The 22,351-nt window shown below is 35.2% G+C and overlaps 1 protein-coding gene across 1 annotated transcript in view; it reads left to right on the top strand.

Moving 5' to 3' along the window:
* LOC140743708 (basement membrane-specific heparan sulfate proteoglycan core protein) overlaps window positions 1-8,605 on the top strand; it is a 232,130-nt gene extending 223,525 nt beyond the window's left edge. Inside the window, exons 74-81 of the mRNA XM_073075204.1 lie at window positions 413-436; window positions 2,096-2,357; window positions 3,172-3,372; window positions 3,737-3,834; window positions 4,301-4,418; window positions 5,242-5,386; window positions 6,217-6,409; window positions 7,321-8,605. Coding sequence (XP_072931305.1) covers window positions 413-436; window positions 2,096-2,357; window positions 3,172-3,372; window positions 3,737-3,834; window positions 4,301-4,418; window positions 5,242-5,386; window positions 6,217-6,370 — 1,002 coding nt within the window. The 3' untranslated portion in view covers window positions 6,371-6,409; window positions 7,321-8,605. The remainder of the gene's footprint in view (window positions 1-412; window positions 437-2,095; window positions 2,358-3,171; window positions 3,373-3,736; window positions 3,835-4,300; window positions 4,419-5,241; window positions 5,387-6,216; window positions 6,410-7,320) is intronic.
* The last annotated feature ends 13,746 nt before the right edge of the window (window positions 8,606-22,351 follow it).

Below are 22,351 nucleotides of genomic sequence, written 5' to 3'. Positions count from 1 at the left end.
AAAATATTTTACGATCACAATGTTCACTTGAGGCATTAAAAATAGATTACTGATTTACGATAGACGCTCCATTGGAGTTGATTACAGATAACCTTATGCGGCACTTAATATCAAGTAGAATTAATTTTTTTCGATCGTATTAGAAAAAGGATCTTGGTGACAAACGATATGGTCCCATAAGAGTTAATTATTGTAACCCATATTAAGTTAATTACAGCAATTAGAGTGGAAATCTCTTTAAAAGGTAATTAGTGCGTACATGTTTTTAACCTCACAGCACTATATTATGTATTTTATTAATTCGTATAGAAATTAAAAATGTATTTTGTAGTAGGTAGAATCAACGTCGATACCTTATTTAAAGTTTTATTACATATGTTTAATGATTATCTAATGGATGATATAATTGCAGCGCTCAAAGTTAGGAAAAAGACCAGTAAGTAAAACACAAATACAGTAGGTAACGTCATATCATTACACATTATACAAGTAGTTCTAAAGAAGAATAACCCACTACCCATAGAGTTCCTTTACATTTAGAAATATTGATATCTGTATGAGAACAATATTACGTTGTCTGCCACGGTACTAGTCTGACACATTCTTTTAAAGACGTTATCCGGACCAAGAAACGAATATCTTAATTCAACACGGATTAATCCCGGAGCCCTTCGTGAGTCAGATCGGTATGGTGACCGCTCTTTCACGCGCATTCAATTTCTGTACCTATATACCATAAACATAGATAAGTATAGATATCTCACGGCCTTGTAATTGAAGGAAGCCATTAAATGGCTTAAACGACTGACAATTCTGTCAGCCATTTTATGGCTGTCATGGTGTAATTTACGCGGAAAAATGCCAACAGCTCAGTTAAGACACGAAATCGTAGAAGGATTGCAGAGAAATATCGTTCATAAATGATCTAACAACTACATTTTTAATATTTTTCAAACACGAAAATACATGACAGTGACAATTTAAATTGTCAAAACTGGTTACATTTTCTTGTTAGGAGTGAGTAATCTTTACTAATCTATGACCACAAATGAACTTTTATATGACGCCACGTTCTGGTTTCTAGCAGCGGCGTGCAATATTCAGTGGCGGACTAAGGTCGTTGGAGGCCCGGGGTGGAAAGTTGCATGGAGACGCCCAAATGTATCATAGACTTATTCGCCGAAAAATACTTATGATACCGGTGACCTTCCCTTTTTCGCTGATTTATGTACATTACACAGTTTTTTTTATTCTGACAACCTTTTTTTTGCAACTGTATTTAGGGGTCCCCAGGACCGGAGACCTGCCCGCCCATTCCGCATTAGTCGGCTAGAGGCAATATTTGGCCCATTTATTAAAAATATGTTTAATTTTGTTCTCATAAGTAGCAAGGGTATCATATAAACCAGTATCATACATAGAATTAATGACGTCTTAGATGTGCTCACCCCAGGTTACATTTATCAGTAACAATTAGATCCACTTAGCTTAAGCTGGAACTCATACATGAAACACTCAGAAACTATCAGGAAACAAACAGCCTCGAGATAATTCCTAGTAGACATTTTACGGACATTAGATGAAGTAATGGTGAAGGAAAACATTAGTGCGGAAAGCATACCTATGTTCTTAAGAGATTCGTAAAAAGTTTCAAAGGTGTGTGAAGTCAGCAACCTCCACTTAACATAAAAACTATATTTTCACTCTGACAAGAAACTTGTACCCAGCTGTTGGTTATTTCTGCCTAATGACAGCAGTGTTAAGTGCTTCTGTGTTGTGGTGTGAAGGGTGTAGTAGTCGCCCTCAAGTTAGGTTAGTCTAATCTTACTTAGGATTCATTGCAGATGTCCATGGGCAGTAGCCACTTACTATCAAGTGGATTGCTCGTCTTTTACTCCTATTATCAAAAAAATATTTTGACAGGCGCAAGTCGTGCGTATGCGGCTGTTTTGCGGTAGGCTACCGTTGTCTGCCACGCTGTATATATGTATCCACTACATAATATCCACATATATGTAAATATGTATAAACTACATTAATCCACTATATATTATTTATATATGGTGATATAAAAGAAGTGTTCGTCGTCCACCAGATGGACAGCGTGTGCACCCAGTGCCGCAACCGGGGCTACTGCGCGAGCAGCGACGCGACCGCGTGCACGTGCCCGCCCGGCTTCCGCGGGCTGTACTGCGAGATCGACGCGAGCGCCCGCGAGAGCCCGCGCGCGCCCCGCGAGAACCCCTGCGCCGGGAAGCCCTGCCGCAACCAGGGCATCTGCAACACCGACTACAACAAGAACATGAACTACTCGTGCGATTGCTTGCTCGGATTCACAGGATTGAACTGCCATATCCGTAAGTTTTATTAATATTAAGTGTAACCGGCTTAAGACTCACGCCAAGAACCTCCGGGAACACCCAAGAAGCGTGAATGTGATCACTTTCTTGGGTTTCCGTTCGCGCGCTCACCTGTTCTCCGATCGGGGTCGGTATTTTGCCCACTTCAAAGGGTTTCTCGGGCGGGAAAAGAGAACAATATAGTATAGGTACAGAGAGTAGATACCTTCTCGGTTCTCGCGCAATTTCTCGACTTGATTTCTATGCAAGACTTCTTGCGTGAGTCTGTAGCCGGCTTTATAATTCAATATCGATGTCACATTCTAGGAAGGTTGACGATATTTTGGTATTATTAAATCATACAATATAATCTTTATATATTTAGTATCGAAACAGAATTTAGTACAGCGCACATAAATGAAAGAAAGAAAACTTCATACCGATTTCACTCACAGTACTATTTCAGTCGTACCCCCAAAACTCGCCGTAAAAGATATCCAAAGGAACATAAAAAATCTATTTATTTTAAAAAAGCTGGTTATAATAGAAATCATTAATGATTACAATTAAAAATAGTTAAAATATATTTAACAAAAGCAACACAAGAGTGATTTAATCGAATTCGGCTCTACCTGTAATTGTACCGAAACGATTTAGCATGTTTTACCCCTCTCATATGCCCACTTATGGTTATGAATTAGATATATAAATTATACGTGCTTTTTGTGAAATAACCAATTTTGAACATCGCCCATTAATTTTCCCACTAACTGACTCATTCACTGACTAATTTAATTCTAACTTCTTAAATTTAACAATACTATAATTTCAGCTGAACGTCTGGGAGAGAGCGTGGGCTTTAACGGCAATGGATACTTAGTACTGCCGCCCAACCTCATCACGTACGACAAGCTGGAGTCCGTCCCGACCTTGATCGCCTTGGCCTTCGTGGCGCAGGACGACGGAGTACTGCTCTACCAGAGGGAAGCTAAGGTCCCACTTGACAGCAAAAGTGACTTCATCCTGTTACGAGGTCAGTTGATCTATTTTTACATGCCAAGGTTTTTGAGAGGATATTTTCAAGAACACAACCTGTATTTACGTTCAGTCCCTGTTAAAATGGTATTTCACAGGTAGCAGAGACTAACAATTTTAGATATCCAATTTTTTGTCTCTGTGGGTCAATTACCTAATTTTGAAACTTCTTAAAAGATGTCTTATGTATTAATTACATTGGGAACTAACTATATCTGCTATAATTAATTTGAAGAAATGGAATAAGATGAATGTCCACGTAATAAGGATGTTTTTTAATGCCGTGATTCATGGCAGTATCCAAAGTATTCAAATTATATAGGTTAATGAAGATAATATTGACGTCTCTTTCATACTTGTAGTGGACAGAGGAATCGTAGTGTTGGAATGGAACCTGGGCAGCGGACCAGCCAGCGTCTCTATGGACGATATCGTGGTCACCGACGGCTATAGGCACCAGGTAAGTTACTAATTTACAATAGAGATAAATACTTACCTTAGAAACAGAAAAACATAAACCAATAAAAAGTCATTGCTTTATATTACATTAATCAAGATATTTACGATTACCAAATTAAATAAATATATGTCCGTCAGTGATCCTAAAAATCTAGTCATTTTAATCTAATTCTTTATGCACCACAACAAAATATTGTCCTTTTTCAATGTGACACTCCAAATTTAGAGATGCAATGAATATGCCTTTGTTTAGAACTCCATAACACGAGTAATAATATGACATGGTTTTCCAATTTAGGTAAATGTGCATGCAAAATTTCAGCTAAATTGGATAGCGGGAAGTGGGTTGCAAATTTAACTTGCATAATTCTGACATATATACATACATGAAAGGGAAGTTAAATAATAATTAAAGCTTTTAAAAATGAAAGTAGGATACTTTTTACCTTTTTATATTTATTTCTTAGGTTATCGTTAAACTGTACGATGATCTTCACGTCGAGCTAGAAGTAGACAGAGTGATGAAGAGTGGAATGAGCGTTGGCATTTCCAACAGAATGAACGCGGACTCAGAAATCTACATCGGTAAACTAATTTTGAGTTTATAATTAAATGTTGAACTTTTTGCGGTGCTCAAAAATAGCGACGAGGCTATTGATGATCTCAGATAGAACTCCAATCTTATCTGGAGTTAATTACAGAAGGGCGTGGGCGGCAGTGCCCACTTCCCATCAGGTAGGTATAAACTAAATATGTGCTGGTTTGGTACTTTTATATTATTATATAATAACTATTAAACAAAATATAAATTTTGCTTTAAGTAGACAATCCAATATTCACATGTAAAATAAAAACACGCGTGAAAAAACGCGCCAGACTATGATATAACCCCGCCACAATTCATACATACAGTATGATTTGTGGCTGATCCAGTTATTCGCTCCATGGATGAAAAGCTAGGGGAGTAGCACGAAAACGGCTTTAGAATCGCATTTCATTAACTGTCAAGTCGAATAAAAGACGTATTTTCAAATTCGATAACTATGAAAAACTATAATACGAATATAAAGGTAATCCGTATTTTTATTATTCCCTCATATAATTGGACATATATACGAAAGATGTTATAATTATAGATTATCAACTATCACAATTTAAACGCCGTAATATTATATTATCATATTTCATAATGTCTTTATTTGCCTTTGTCTTTTTGTATAATATGATATTTCATACAGCGTTTCCATTGAAAACATTTTTTTACAGAAACTTCAGAATCGGATTTTAAAGGTAGAATTAGAATTTCGTGAATTGCAATAGGTACTCGTACGAGTACATGTAATTAAGTAAGGAATTTATTCGGAATAAAAAAAAGTTTTAAATTTTGGCTTTATTTTTTTTTTCGTAGGTGGCATACCGGCCAGCCTGAACTACATCAACAACTACCCTGGCCTGACCGGCTGCATCCAGCAGATCGAGTTCATGGACTCCAGCCGCGCGCTGCGTCTGGGCGACTACGCCATCGACGGCCGGAATACCCAGCGATGTAATAAGTGAGTATCCCATGCATTTCATATTTATAGTCTATACATTCATATGTATAGTCCGCGCCAAACTGTTAGTCCGCTCCGATTATAGAAACGAGTCGCGTCGCAATACCAAATTATAGATATTAGCGGGACGAAGACAGCGCGGGGCTACTCCGGCACCGGTCCGCTGCCCGCTCTATGCCACGGGACCATGCCACATACATACCTACACACGGGTACGGGTACATAGCTGCCTTAGTGTGCCCTTGAGTTGCGGAGTATATGCTAACTAAACATGCGCGCAACAACTTCAGAGCGGACTAGAAGTTTGGCGCGGACTATACCTACGGTACAATCGGTGGGTAAAGGACGTCCCTAAAATTCGGCTGGGTTCGCCTAACCCAACCTATCCTCATTCATACTTTTTTTGTATTATTCTTCTATTCATTTAATTCTTAATACAATTTCCTGTAAATTGTTTTGATAGACTATTAAAATTATATTGAAGTTATTTGATATAATATACAATAACTAAAGGACGGGTCAAGTACTAATGGAAAAATGTCCAAAGGAAAATATGTATTTATGAATACTTACTAACCACATGCCTACTAACCTTTGTAACATTTTCAGTTGAAATATACAATTATAAAATTTTGCAAAATAACTAATATTATTCATTGATCGGACAATGACAACTGTTTCGCCATTGTAGCTACGTTTCGTAGCATTGTATTATATTACTAACCCGTGACCCGTGTATTATATTACTAACCATGACTGAAGTATACCTAGTATCTGCTCTAACCCACTAACAATATGCCACTTACTTTAATGCGGCCCGGATCCAGTAGCGCCTTGCACCTGGACGTGTACCCATACTTCGATGACCTGGAAGTGTTCGAGTCCCCCCCTCCCCGCTACTTCCTCAACTCCAGCCCGAAGGCCCCCCTGTCCTCCATCTGCCTCGCTCTAGTACCGTCCTTCCTCTTCCTAGTCGACACGTAAATGTTCTTTGTTCGTGGATTACCTTGAACCAACCATGAGGTACGTAATAGGTGATAATAGCTCAAATATGACTCCAGGTTGATAGAATTAATATTATAACAGTTAAACCCCTATTATATGTTTAGTTTCGCCATCATAGTCACTATAAAATAATATTTGCGGCTCCAAGGTTTCGTCGCACTCTTCAGAATTTTGTGGAGAAATCTTAGTCATTTAGATAAAAAATAGGTTAATAAGTAATTAAGTTGAATCCGAATATTTTAACGCCGAAAATCACAATGTCAAGTACATTTATCATTACATTTATCCAATTATGTTGTATTGTGTTTATTTTGTACACCGAATTCATGATCAGAATGTCGTATCTATTTGTGGGGCAATCTGCAATATTGTAATCCTACACCCCCATCATGTCGGAAAGTTATCGTTGTCAGAAAGGCTTGAGAACAACATATTATACAGGGAAATCTAATTCCGTACAGTTGAAGAGATCCTTCACATTGATATAATAATAGATAATCATGTCTGAGTACCTCTTGAAAGCAATTTGATTGTATAAGTAGTGCCTTCGATTGCTATAAATACAACTGATGAAAATAGAATACAATAGATAACCTCGCTTCCTTTGGGAAGTCGGTTAAGACCTGAGTAAAATCAAACTTACGAATTCAAACAGTTTGGTAACAACACTTACAATTACGTATTTATGACTAACCATGATTCGATTACATCTAATATCTAGTCTAATACACTAATAAAATAATATTTATTGATTCTATAATGTCTTGCACCTGAATTTTAGAAACCACATTTCTAATTTATCCATCATTTTTCACCTTTTACTAGTTATATTTATATATAAAACATCTATTTAGGCATAATGAATCCATTCCTGAAACGTACCTAAAGTTAATTAGGAGTAAAATCTTACATTATATTTTATTTTTCAGCTAATCACGATGGGCATCTGTGTAGTCCACGCAGCCACAACGTCAATTCTTCGATGGAGCGTGATTATTATACGTTATAATCAATTATAAAATAAATAAAAATGTCAATTGTTCAAACGTAGTATGTATGTAATAACTGTTTCTTTTTAATGATTACGCGTCTCGTGTGTCGCCTCTCTCCGAATCGAAGTTACATTGTTATGTAGAGATATTAAGACGTACCGTCGTGTTTAGTGTAAGGTTCTTCACTGTTCTGGACAATACTGCTTAGTACTTAGTAATAAAAGTATATTGAATATAATACTATGTTATACTCGATGTTCGACGTCTCCTTGTGCCGCGTGGAGTGCAAACGCGATTTTGGTGCCATAACATTCGAATAATTCGTAATTGTTGTAGATAGGAAACTATTTTACTATTATTTTTTATATCTTTTTACACCTCAGTTCCGTTTGCTAGCAGAGCTTCTCGCGAACACGGAATCAGTTCAAAGGTTCTCACTCCAATTCCAACGAGTCATCTATAACTGCCGTTCAATTGTAGTCATTCTGTTAACGTCATGTGCCAAACCTAGGGAATGCTGTTTTTGTTTTACCACTGCCATTTAATTTGCTTTTTATATTTTAGTTATGTAAGTGACGGTCCCTTCACTTAAGGCAACGAATGTACTATATTTAAGTGGTTAGGTTTATGTCATATAATGCAAATCATGAACCTTTGTAACCACATTGTAACTTCTGCGGTGGCATTTAACTTTAGTATATCGCCAGTGATTCTTTTATTCCGTGTTACATTTATTATAGATAGAAAATAAATAAATAAAGTGATCATTGATAAATGATTATATAGGTTAACTAAGAATACCTACTATGAGAACTTGTAATCTATACCTAATGCAATATTGAAATATTTAACAACACTTATAATGTTGATCGTACTTATACCTATAATGACTATTTCAAATGAACCTGCCTATACTGTTACCGCAGTCCACATGACGATAAAAACGTATCCATATTACTGCGATTGTGGGTAATCGTTCCCAAGCTTTTCCGCATTCAAGTGGAATGCTCGAAACATGAATGGTAAGGCGTATCACTTCACAACAACATCAGTTTCGTTTCAGTCATAACTATAACCACCGCGAATCGCAAATGGAGCGTCGAAATATGTATTTTCCGTCTTTATCTTCAAGTGGAACGCGGTCTAATTTATCTATCTACATATGTAATTCAGCTAAGTAAATAAATGCAACTAACCTTAAGAAATAAATATCGTAAAAATATTTGGTCTTTTTTTACGCACACCCGAAATACCTACTGAAGTCATCAACTTCCTCACATAGCCCGAGTCGCGAAATAAAATAAAACAACAATAGGACACTGAAATATGGATAATTAAGGACGTAGCAGATTTTAAACGCCTAATTACATACCTAATTAATTTATATTATCAGTAAGAAGGAAAAGCTACTTCTACATACATAAATCTATATGACTTCATACAATTATACCTGAATGGATAGTGGATTTAGTAATCACCTATAGGGCGATTGCACTTTCTGGAGCAGTCTAGCCCTTATACCCTGCTCATTGCAGTCGTCGAGCCAATTAACGCAGCGTTTCTCCACGTTATAGTAGATATCATTGGGTACTACCGTTATAAACGGATCGGTTTCTCTGGGATTTATCACCAAAAAGTCGTTTTCACCCCTGTGTTGTACAAACGGCCTCTGTTGGAGGGCAGATGTATTTTTCGCTGCAGTCTCCTGAAGTTCATGTTCTATTAGAGTTTCCTCTTCGACTCCTATATCCACCTCCTTCACTTCTGGTACTGCGTGGTCTTCTCTCAGCAGATTTCTAGTTAGAGCTTGGTATAAAAACTTGGCCTTAGCCATAGTGTTGGCATCCATCGCTCTACGTCCATGTATTAATATCAATATTGCAGGCAGGAAACTCTCACCATGTAATTGACGAGTAGTTGGTTTAGCTTTACGTTGACTTCGAGTATATAATGTTCTCGATTGCACACTAATTGCAGCAAGGATACATATCAATAAAATCTGGAATTTCCAAATACAGAACACGTAATTATTATCCTTGAAAATTTCAAATGAAATTTGCCTACGACTAAAAGCCTAAAATACTAGAAAAGTCTCATACTTTAAATAAAATGTATTTGTTTCTAAATATCTGCGACATTTTTGTTGAGACTATTTTTCTGAAAATGATCAGGTTTCATCAGTAGGTACTAATCTTGGTATACTATTTTGAAATGCATTAATCCGTGAAATTAATTTTTTATTCACTGATAAAGTATAAAATATGCAAGTACGTTTGAAGGTAACGGCGACAGCTAAGTCTTGATGCTGGCGTACTTTATAATTGGGTAACTAGCGGTGATAACTTTTGTTATGGCGATTAATGCCATCCACGGACATCGGTACTCGACTCCGTCGATTCTACCGACAAGATATCACCGGTTGGTAAAATACGAGTATATCACCTATATTATACCTGTAACAGTTTTTGAGACATACTATCTTACTATACCTAAAACCATAAAATAATATACTTAGTATATATCAATGTTATTGTATATTATTTATCAATATATCAGTATTACTAAGTATATTATTCACATACTTACAGTACATTGAAATCGTGCAATTATTGGACTTTAGCGTGCAAAAGACAGGAATTTTATGATTTGGTATAGCAGAACCCGCTGCTTCGTCGCGTAAAAAATATTATATGACATACAAATAACTGTAATCGTAAATTTGTACCTTTAAAAATTTAACTATAAAGTAGCATTAATATTTAAAAGCTTTTTTTTCGTCACTGTGTACCTAAATTGGTCAAGCTTTCTTCAGAAACATACACTAAAACTTTAATTAGTGGACTGTAATGAAACTTTCTTTACAATATTAGTTTCATGTAGGATACATTAATTGTTATTTACACTATTCCATAGGAACCGTCCATTATATGGGGCCTTACATACAGTGGTTCTTTCCAGGGTCTCTGGCTGGCCGGTTAGAGCTCCCATTCTTGCCGCCCGGAACTCCAGAAGTCCCCCTTTAGTCTCAAAATAAAGTAAATCGTAACCTACTCACTGCATCCTCTGTAAGAATTTCAAATGTCTATCTATTACGGTTCCAGAGATAGAGCCCTGTGAACTTAAGGGATGATTTTCCAAAAAAATGTGAACTAGGTGTTTAATTATTTTCTATCGAAAACCCAAATACCGATTTTCATAGTTTACATCAAAACTGGGGGAATTCCATACAAACTTACAACCCTTATTTAACCCACATAGGGGTTGATTTTCCAAAAACGGTAGAACTAAAGTTCTATTATATCTAACCAGTAAAGCAATGGCTAACTTTCATAGTGCTGGCTTCCAAAATGGCAAAATTTGAAATAAGCTCTCAACCCCTATTTAACCTTTAGGGTTGATTTTGGAAAAACCCCTAGATTAAATTTTTATTACTTTAAATCAGGAAGCTAAATACCAATTTTCATCCAGTTTGCTTTAAAACTGACGGACTTTCATATTAACTTTCAACCCCCATTTAACCCCCTTATCTTTTTTTTTTTGTATAGGCCAACGGCGGCACTTACAAATTGTCAGTTACAATATTTTCTTAAACTACTACCGGATCGGAACGCGACCTCTACTGAGAAGATCCGGTAAGAAACTCAGTGGGTTTGTCTTTTTTAATTTTTAAAAATAATTATTCTTTTTTTCATTTTTTTTTAAATGCCATTATTATCGGTGGAATATCAAAAAATCTGTTCTTAGTGCGCATCTACATTATAAAATGAAGCTATATTTCAAATTTCATGATTGTAGCTTCAGTAGTTTAGTCAAAACCTTGATTAATGCGTTTTGAACATGAGTATCTTTTCGCTTTTATGTGACCATATGTGACCAATTTATGTGACCATACTTCCAGAAAGTGAGTAGGTTACGAGTTACTTTATTTTGAAAATATAACAATGTATACATTAGGGTGGAGCGACGTAGTATGGGATTTTTCTTTCTTTTTACGTTAGAGTTCTAATAGTGCGGGAAAAATGTATCATAGTAAGAGATTAAACTGTGATTTTTTTCAATTTTTTTGGATGTCATCTTATGCCTCCGCCTCGCTGTCAAACATTGAGCATAAGTTAAAAATTGCTATTTACTTACAAAGGCTACAAATATACTGGAAATATTTTTTTAATAATTGCAAAAAAGGTGCAAAAGTAAGAGACAACAACAACAACTTTTTTAACCATTAACATATAAACAAAGAGCTTTAAAGTAGGTATATAAAATTAAATAATTATACCCTAAAATCTTTTTTTTGTCTCAAATTTGGTCATTTTTGATCGAGAGTCTAGTTTTATTTTTATTAAGTCAATGGATTAATTTCGGGCACAATAATGTAGATGAATCTATTGTAAACATTTACAGCTCTCTCGACAAGTTCACATGTACTCGTAGCTTGGATGTGTACAACCGTTATGGTGGAAAACCAAATATTGTATAGTCGCTCTTGTAATAATTGGGTAACTCCCACCATATTTACCTGTATTATAAATAGTTACCCCGAAGTCAATAGTTACAATATTCTCTTGAGGAATTATTGCACGGGCAAAATAGCCGTCGATGGCACACTCTATTCCTTTGGTTAAACCAGAATCAGAGCTGCGTAACTGGTGTAAACAGATCCAGGTTCTCTTACTAGCAAGATATGTTCTTTAAGGACTGTTTGCCTATATTTTTTCCATATTTTATTCAATATTTTAAAATGTAATCTTTCCATCTGACAAAATACAATGCCGATATCTAAAGCAAAAGCTTTTTTCTCAATACTCTATCGTGTATTTATCCTGTCACCACGCAACCTATGACGGTCTATAACAGAAATATCTGGTATTACATTATACAAAACAATGTTTTAAAGGACACAGTATATCTGTACCAAGTTAGCAAGTAGGTTTCTAAGGTGTTTATTATAGATTGATTAGAGAAATTATTTTAATGTGCATATAACTAGCATAGTTTTACAGCAGCATAGCTGATACAGAAGAATTCAAATTGGAGGAGTTGTACATTCTACGTCACGCGACGTAAAGACAATAAATTCTTTCTACACTCAACACGTGGATTTGCACATCTGGATAGCTTCAGTCTTTATACGTACGTAGTTTATATGCAAGCCAAACAGAAGCGACGGGAGACGCACGGCAGGCGAAACGCCCCTTTCTTTTAGTTTCAAACGGAAACACTATGTCGGCGTTAAGTCGTAGCCGTTTAGTTTTGTGTAGCGTGTCTTCTGCATGTTTTATGCTTTATTGTGCTGATTTTTCAAACTTTAAAATTGCGTGAAAGCTAGCCTCGTAATAAATATGCGAATTTCTTTTAAAAAAATCCGCTTTTTATTTAGCTATCGTAGTTCAGTAGATTATAGTTCATCAAATTTTCATAGGAGTTTCAGTATTTTTCCAAACAGTGGAAATATATTCATTGTGTAGGTATATAATCTAATTGTAGAGCGCGATCCCGCAAACATGATTTTACGAGGCGAATGTTTAAAATAACGACTTTCGTGAATTACCAAAGACGGATTCAAAAAGAATATGAAAAAATGGAGTTGGTCTATCTTACATTACTGACTTATTATTATATAATGTTAATGTAAATTTTATGGTGGAGAAATCTCAGTGGTTCGATGCCGTCTGCACTACTGCCTCACTATTTATGCCTAATAACAGCAGTATTAAACGTTTCTGCGTTGTAGTATGAAGGGTGTGGGTAAGAGACACTTTTTCGAGACATCTTTTCATTCCAACTGATTACTCAGGTGTAGCAGCGCATCGATGGTCGATTACGGGTAGGAATATAATCATTATAATATTTTTCAGGTGTGCAAGGTTTCCTTACGATGAATTACACCGTATTATAACAACACCCATTGGCAATATATTGAAGATGAAGAAAGCTTATCATACGTTTGCTCTAATTGCTATTCTGAAGAGACACCTGGAAAATAAGCTAGTGTTCAATACATTTAGGTTCATTATGAAAGATTTTTGGAGAGATTTATATGAATAAATATATGAATAAGATAATGAATCTTATATATAAAATTCTCATGTCACAATGTTAGTTACCGTACTCCTGCGAAACAGCTTTACCGATGTTCACCAAATTTTATATGCATATTCAGTCGGTCTGAGTCGGCTACTATCTATTTACCATACCCCTAAGTGATAGGGGTTGTTCACCTTTAACATTTTTTATTTATATGGCAACACAACGTTTGCCGGGTCAGCTAATAATACATAAAGATCTCAAGAACTTCAGAATAAGGCTTTTTGTCCACTGCACTGACACCGAGCCGATACCGAGAACGAGATTATTTCGCGCCGATTTTAATTATGTCGTGACGGCGATAGTTTGTCCACTGCGACCGATATCGGCGGTTTATTTTGTTTCAGCTGTCACGCTGTTTGTCCACCAACCGCCGATACCGAGCCGATACCGATAATTAATGAAGGTGCCGAAGTAGCGTACATACATTTACTATAGCAGCTTGTCCACCGAACGACCGTCACCCGAGCACCGTCATACCTGAGAAATCTTAAAAAAACAGTTTTCAAAAGTATGTGTAGTCTACCAATTCGCACTTGGCCAGCGCGGTGGACTATGCCCTAATCCTTCTCATTCTGAGAGGAGACCCGTGCCCAGCAGTGTGACATTAATGGGATGATGATGATGATGATTTGTTATTACCTACATTACAAAAGTTTAAAAACTGTACTAAACTGCCTTATTTTATAACAAATTCTATATCTAATAAATAAATATTAATTTATCAAATTAATATATCATTATATATAACTTCATTTAAATGGCATAAAACACAAAATATTATGAATGGCACAACAAACCTCAGCCTTAGAGCGGAGATTGTTGGACCTCTCCGCCTCTCTTTACATAAATCACTTTCTATGAGAAACTACGAAAAAAAATTTTTAACAAAAAAATACAACCCACTTCTATGTCACTACAAAGTAAAAAATAATTGAAATAAATGTTGGTTTAGTACATATTTCTGAAGTCGGCGCTCAATATATTTCGTTGGATAACGATGTAAACAGCGTGTCTAATATGAGCGCCGACTTCAGAAATATGTATCTACTAAATTTTTTTTCACCATTTTTAGTGATGACATACTAACATTTATATTAATACAATATAAAATTGTATAAACGTGATCATGAATTAAGGTAAGGTCTGAATTTAAATTGATTGGAACCGCCCGCTCGCAGGGCGCTGCTGCGCCCTGCTCGCTTAGTTTTATATTGTCTTATATGTTCCAACCTAACCTAACTAAATAGTCAATGATGAACTGGCTTTGCAATTTCATTAAAACCTACGCCAAATATCTTCAAACACAACTCAATTATGCCCATTGGTTGAGGAGTTACATATTTTGACTCCGAGCCACATTATCAGACCCTTAAATAGTCAATGATAAACTGGTTTTGCAATTTCATTAGAACCTACACCAAATATCTTCAAACAAAACTCAATTATACCCATCGGTTGAGGAGTTACATATTTTGTCTCCAGAACCCACTCTGATCCTTATCATATTTAAATGGGACCAACTTGTAGCAATTAAAAGAAATAAATAAAGAACATCAGTATTATAAAGAAATAAAAAACATGTTAATTGAAAAATGCTATTACGATTATAACGAATTCCTAAATGAATGAAAATATAGACATACAAATATACCTACCTATTGCTCCTATATTATTTAAAAAAAAAGTACATTGTAAGACTTATGTGAGAGCCATACATTTAGAACGCCTTAATCGGCATATTAAACTTTTGGTGCTTTTTTGACTATGTGTACAACCTACATATTGTAACCCAAAAATTTACTAAATAAAGATTATGAAAGAAAGAAAGAAGTTATGGCTCTTATATTTACATGGGTGGAGGAGTTCCGCTCATTTTCTCCAGAACTCATCGATGGATCCTAACCATATCTAAATGGGACCAACTTCCAGCTCGTTTCTACATAATAAAAAAGAATTATTAAAATCGGTCCACAAACGGCGGAGTAATTCGTGTACATACATAAAAAAAAAGATACCGGTCGAATTGATAACCACCTCCTTTTTGAAGTCGGTTAAAAAGATACGAAAACTTCATTCGAATTAATATTCTTGGATAAATTTAAGATACAATTGCTATTCATAGTGCCTATATTTTCCGATTGATATAAGGATTTGTCAAAATGACACGTCCAGCCCCGCTTTCCGTAATAGAAAAATACAAAATCATCTCAATCCCTACGTACCCTATTCTAAAAAAAAAGGAAAACTGCAGGCAAGGTACCTAATACAGTATAAAACTATATATATTTATATTACCAACATGCTTTTTTTTACGAGGGGGAAACTTTCAAAAGGTACCCGACGACGAGGAAGCGACGCCAGGTTATGTGGGATTTTTACCGCACTAAAAACCCCTCGTTCGCCGTCCTCAGCGCTTGTTGGAGAAGTCCGGGGTCTCCGACGGAACACAATCGGAGTCCTCCAAGTGCTATGCCCCGGTCGGTCTCTACCGTGGGGGAGCACTTTTCACTCCTCCCACATATTATTACCGACATGCCTACAACTTTTAACTTTGAGCTTAGGCGTTCTTCGCCGGTCACTTCGTGGGTACGCCCTTGCCCTACATTTCCGCCACCTCAACCCAAATAATACGTGCATGATGTAGAAATCTTTCAATTACAATGTATTTTTACACATAAGTTTATAGAAGTAGTATTAAGTTCTCCGTTGATATTAGGTTCTTATTGACACCAATGAGATTAGGTAATCGTAGATAACTAAATTGTTCACACTTTGTTCTACGACGTACGCCCACGCCTAGATAAGCTCCGCCCTCTTCCTACTTTTATATTTCGCGTTAATCTTGTACGTAACAAAAGAATATTGAATAGAATTCATTGAAATAATATTTCTAATAACGCATATAACATTTTAATAATCGTATTGTATACGGTTGTATGAATTCATGACAACCCAAATAATACGTGCATCATGTAGAAATCTTTCAATTACAATGTATTTTTACACATAAGTTTATTTTAGTTTATATTAGGTTCTTATTGTCACCAATGAGATTATGTAATCGTAGATAACTAAATTGTTCACACTTTGTTCTACGACGTACGCCCACGCCTAGATAAGCTCCGCCCTCTTCCTACTTTTATATTTTGCGTTAATCTTGTACGTAACAAAAGAATATTGAATAGAATTCATTGAAATAATATTTCTAATAACGCATATAACATTTTAATAATCGTATTGTATACGGTTGTATGGATTCATGACAAGTACTGAATATACCTATAACTACCTATAATAATAATTATGTCAGTTCAAATGAATTCACGAACGAATATAATGAATATGTTACAGTCAAAACACATCAGTGAAAAATACAAATTGAACACAAAAAGCAGTCAATTTACATTTAATACAAAAAGCAGGCAAAACAAGTTTTGACCAATCCTCGTGTAATAGCAAAACATAGAGTAGAGTTATTAGTGCATATACAATGTCCTCAGGCAATTTGCTTTTAGGGAAATCTCCAATTACTGTATTGAAATACCTTGTAATTTTGTTGAATGTATTGATAGCTAATACCACACCACACGATACGGCGTCGCATCGTGACATGTTGTGACGTCGTGTGGTCGTCCTTATAAATTTCTTGACTACGTAATGTTGTGTGAAATTGATTACCATTCATGACTTCTGGTCCTTTTCGCGCATTTTCTATCAACATTAAAAGGCAAAACGTACCTTTCGAGATCTCTTGCGAATATTAAGAGGAAAGGCAGAAAATACTGTGTTCATCCATTTAATTTTGTCGTATACCTATGCTGTAAATAACATTAAATAATTTTTAAATTAACTGAATACATATTAGCTGTAAAATCCGGATGCCTGCCCGAGACACATACTCGTACGCCGTAAATAATCTGTAGCAGAGAGTACCCGAAACTTCGGGCGAAACTACGTGTTTTGTAGGTGCATATCGCCTGAAGTCACAAAACTAAAAACAATTTATTGTTATTTTAACTGGTAGTAAGTAGTTGGTAGTACTACGTTTTAGCTTAAATTCGCCATATCATTGGTCGTCATCATCACCATTACTACAGCCCCAATGTTAGGTACGGTTCTCCCCTTAGAATTCAAAAGGTGAAAGTGGAATTTTATCGCAACGATTAGTTTTCCCCACAAAGCGTAAAAACTATTTGGAGTACAAATAGTTCTTCAAGATGGTGGCCGGAGGACAAGCATTTCGAATCCAAACACTTGGATTTAGCTTTAGGCCCTACATTAACCCTTTCTTGACATTCAAAACATAAAACTGCGTTCTCTGACTTTTGCAACCGTTCAACTGTCCAGTGGAATAATCAGAATGTGACCTAAAATACAGAAAGATACTACAGTTTTATTTATAGACAGGTACTTCATACATAGTCTCCATATTATTATATTTATAAAATACATACATTTTAAATATACATTACAAAACAATATAGATAAAGAAGCTATTAGTCCAACATTCCATATCCCAACATTGAATATTAAGATGTATGGGACTCAAACCTGAAAAATTTTTAGACATCCCGATCTACGACATTATCAAAAGTCGAAATAGTATCGTCATATTACTACGTTTGAAAGCTAAGAGCCTCGGGCATGCGCCCTGCAGTAGTGAGTAGGCGGTGATGCACTAGGAAGACCTGGACCGACACTTCGGTCTGAGCTTCCGCTGGAAAAGCGCGCGTCCGATTCCTACTCCAGATAGCTCCCGAAGTTGAAAGTTATCATTAGATACAGATGGTGGTTTTCTCACCGTTGACAATTGGCGCCACTTCTAAAATTTGAACAGTTTCTATTAAGTGTTAGTTAAACGGTGTAATCTTTTCATCATCATGATTATATTAAACATCTTTTGCTGCATTAGTCGCTTGTGCGGCGGCTTGCTGCTGTGGACCATAAACGTTTTAAGAGTATTCCAGTTTTGCTGTGGTAAGTATATTTTAATTCAGTTGCTCTTTGTAAATCATGTGAAAACATTTTTTACGCGAAATGCCGCTCACGCACCACTCCACCCACCGAAGTAATATACTAAAAATACCGGCAGCGTCTTAAACTATCTTCTAATTGTAATAATTAACATAATTGTTCAAATAAACATAATATATTTACAGTATATTACATAAATAATACGAGTACCTCTTTTTTAAAAGAACTCACTTTCAAATTAGTACGCACACTTTTATTGTTATTGTAACAGGTTTGTTATTTACTAACTTCGCCGACGGTATTTCTCCAGAGGAATGTCTTTCTTATTTTCGACAAATTTGTTAAGAAAGTCGTCCGTAGAAACAGGCATATTAATTTCATGATTACCGTGATATGTGTAGAAGTTTTGCGGCCAATATTATGTACAGTCACGAGCATAAATATATGACTATGGGCAGATTAGCAAAAATATCTGACCCAAGAACGAGTTCAGTAATATCTGCCTGCAAGAACGCAGCAAAAATATCTGACATTAATAGGCAGCAAAAATATCTGATCATAACGTTGATCAAATAATTGTGACCACCTTACGAAGCAAAAATATGTGACAATATTAATCTATTCACTTTTGTTATTCCGGCTCAAAATACAACTCGAACGTCAAGCCGCGTTCTTTTTCTTTTTTATGCTAAGTCATAGAATCGTATCAGCCAGTGACTTTATAAATAAGAACTTATTATTATAAAAATAACACATCACGAAAAAAATACAAAATAATTAATTAAAATAATACTATAATAAAAAGAAATTGAATAGGTTTCTAATAATACACTATCAATCAATTCCTAAACGTTACTCGGCAGCGTTCAATAAAAAGATCTACTACCCACGTTTTAACGATAAAAATCTATCAAAGCGACATCATAAAGTTGGAACTTATTTCTCCGATAATATTGCTAATTGAAGAACTTGGTATTGCTAATATAAATAAATAAAGTTACATGTATTAATTAACTGTTGCGGTAACTTCTTTTTATATTTTTGTCTTAGTAGAATTTTCGTAACCATTTTAGTTTAATAAAGTATAATCTATATAATATTGTAAAAGTCGTTAGGACATATAATTTCTGTTGTATACAGGGTAAAATAGAAGATTTTCCTATAATTTGTCATTTAATCCCAGAATTTAATCCGTAAGGGACACTATCCGATAGTAGAATTATATAAGGTGTGTATTTTTTTTTTTTCAAAATGAACTGGTTCGATCCCCGTATATAGGGATATTTTAAATAATTCGCCAAGTACGAGTCAAACTCGCACATGGAGGCTTCCGTACCACCAGATGTTTACTATTTTATAAAAATAAGTATAATACTTATTTTCCAGTTGTCTTTTAACCCTTTGGGTACGGGTCCTTAAAAACTAAAGATGCAGTATTAGTTTTTATCAATATCGGCCTCGTAACTCCTTTTAGCATTTTTCGCTAATCCTTATAGATTCGGATTTGGAAAATTCACTCTGGTAAAATATATTTATCCTGTCTTTGGCTTTAACCCTGTTTTTTTCTTACTTAAATAAAAAAAATATGAAAAAATATTTATAACGTGTTTTTCTCACATGTCACATCTCACATGTCACAATTATATGATCAACGTTATCATCACATATTTTTGCTGCCTATAATTGTCAGATATTTTTGCTGCGTTCGTGCAGGCATATATTATTGAACTCGTTATTGGGTCACATATTTTTGCTGATCTGCCCATAGTCATATATTTATGCTCGTGACTGTACATCTACGTGGCAAGTGTTATCTGATAGTACCTTTTCTAGTAGTTACTTTTCGAACCAATGATTCGACTACTGAATATGCATATAAAATTTGGTGAAAATCGGTAAAGCCGTTTCGGAGGAGTACGGTAACTAACATTGTGCCACGAGAATTTTATTTATAAGATATATATTTTATGATCGTCACAAAATTAGATATCAATAACTTTCTAACTGACTTTAATAACTAAAAATAAAAAAACATATTTTAATTTAAGACCACTACAACATCGTTAAAATAATTACAGACATTGCTTCTTTTACTTGACATTATTCAAAACATACATGGTGGCAAAATTAATCACCCTATAATTTTTTTGAATAACTTTTGTACTGAATAAAAAAGTGATTTTGAGTAATAAATATCTTTACTAGGATCTGTAACTTTTTTTTGCTTATTAGAAAATATGATATCTGTGTCTTCCACCAGCGCTGGTTCAAATTTGCCCTCCTTTTATCGTATTTTCCACGACTTTCCTTATGATTTCCGCCGGTAACACTTCGCATTCCAGTCGAATATTGTTCTTAAGAGCTGCGTTTAACCCGTGACTAGAGTCCCAAAGAAAGAAGTCTGGGATGGTTAAATCGGGTGATCTTGCTGGCCATGCCTAATTACCAAAACGGGAGATTACGCGACCAGGAAACGTTTCCTTCACAATATCCGTTGTGACTCGTACTGTGTGTGCGGTTGCACCATCTTGTTGAGACCACATGTTCAGCAAGCCCTGATCATCCAATTCCGATAGATATAAATCGTTTATCATAACCCTGTAGCGTTCGCCAGACAAAAAATGACAGAAAATAGACATGTCGAGATGTTTTACACCCAGTCACCCACACCAGTGGATTAATAACAATACATGCCTTACTATTATCTCTGATCGCTTATTTATATTTTAAGTACATACGGAGTGTACATGATTTGGACGCACCGATTCGCAGGGCGCTGCCGCGCCCTGCTCGCTTAGTTTTATCTTTTATTTTATGTTCATACATGCTTGGTATTGGTTTGACAAACTTTATCACATTGTCTGAACAAATTATTTATTATATAGCAGTTATTATGTATAATAGCTATTTGATCACTTTGGCTGTAACATAGATATTCGTATATGTATATTCGCTCGATTAAAGTTATTAGATAGTTTGGCATTAAATTGGCTGAATCAATTCGCTGTCTAAATATTAGCGAGAAGACGTCAACAGGTGATTATAAACGTCTAGACTGGTTGTCGAGACTTCATTTTTAAGTTGTTTATTCATGCCTTTCTTATTTCCAATATATTTTAAGAATATAATGTTAAGCTATCAGTTATTTGTGTAACTGGCTCTTTCTTACGAAAGCCCACGATCTTGAGAAATAATTAATATAAGCAAGAAAAATAAGTGTGTGCAAAAGTGTGTGCAAAGGCCGCAGCCATAGGCTTATAAGTGGTGTGTCTGTGAGGGGTTGGGTTTTAAACTTTACTTTCAATGTATTTATAAACAGCTTTTTTATCACTTCAAATCAAATCACATAATTTTTTTTTTGTGTGGTCGCTTGTTATTTTTTTTTTACTTTGAAAGTCATTTGATAAATACTTTATTGTTTTAAGTTTTAACGAATACCTATGTATTAAAATAATTGTTCAGTAAAAAACTAAAATACATGTAAGAAAACGTTTTACGTAGGTGGTAATGCTGGCATTCAAAAAGGGTATGATATTAGAAAAAAGAAATAGAGAGGAATCGGATCGACTTATACTCGTTACGCAAATAGACACTATTGTAGTGTCTATTTATACAGTAGGTAAATATTTTCCAAGCTCTTATGTAGTCATACATTATTGTACCCAAGCCCAAGGGAGCCCAAGTGGGATTATCATCCCTAGTGGCTACTTAAATCAGATGTGAATTTAAGCATTTAAAAATAAAATATTCAGAAGCGCGTTTCTACCGATGTAAATATTATAATGCAATAAAATTATGATTTTGCAATTGCAAAAAACAGCCGAAAATTGATAGGTTCATACTGAACTGTACCACAATATAAAAAAAGTACAGAAGTCAATCTCATGTATGTACTTTACTTTTCTTA

Source organism: Epargyreus clarus, unplaced genomic scaffold, assembly GCF_041222505.1.
Source record: "Epargyreus clarus isolate Ecla_fem2 unplaced genomic scaffold, WU_Ecla_fem_2.2 ptg000007l, whole genome shotgun sequence".
NCBI lineage: Eukaryota > Metazoa > Arthropoda > Insecta > Lepidoptera > Hesperiidae > Epargyreus > Epargyreus clarus.
This window is presented reverse-complemented; position numbering and strand designations above follow the sequence as displayed.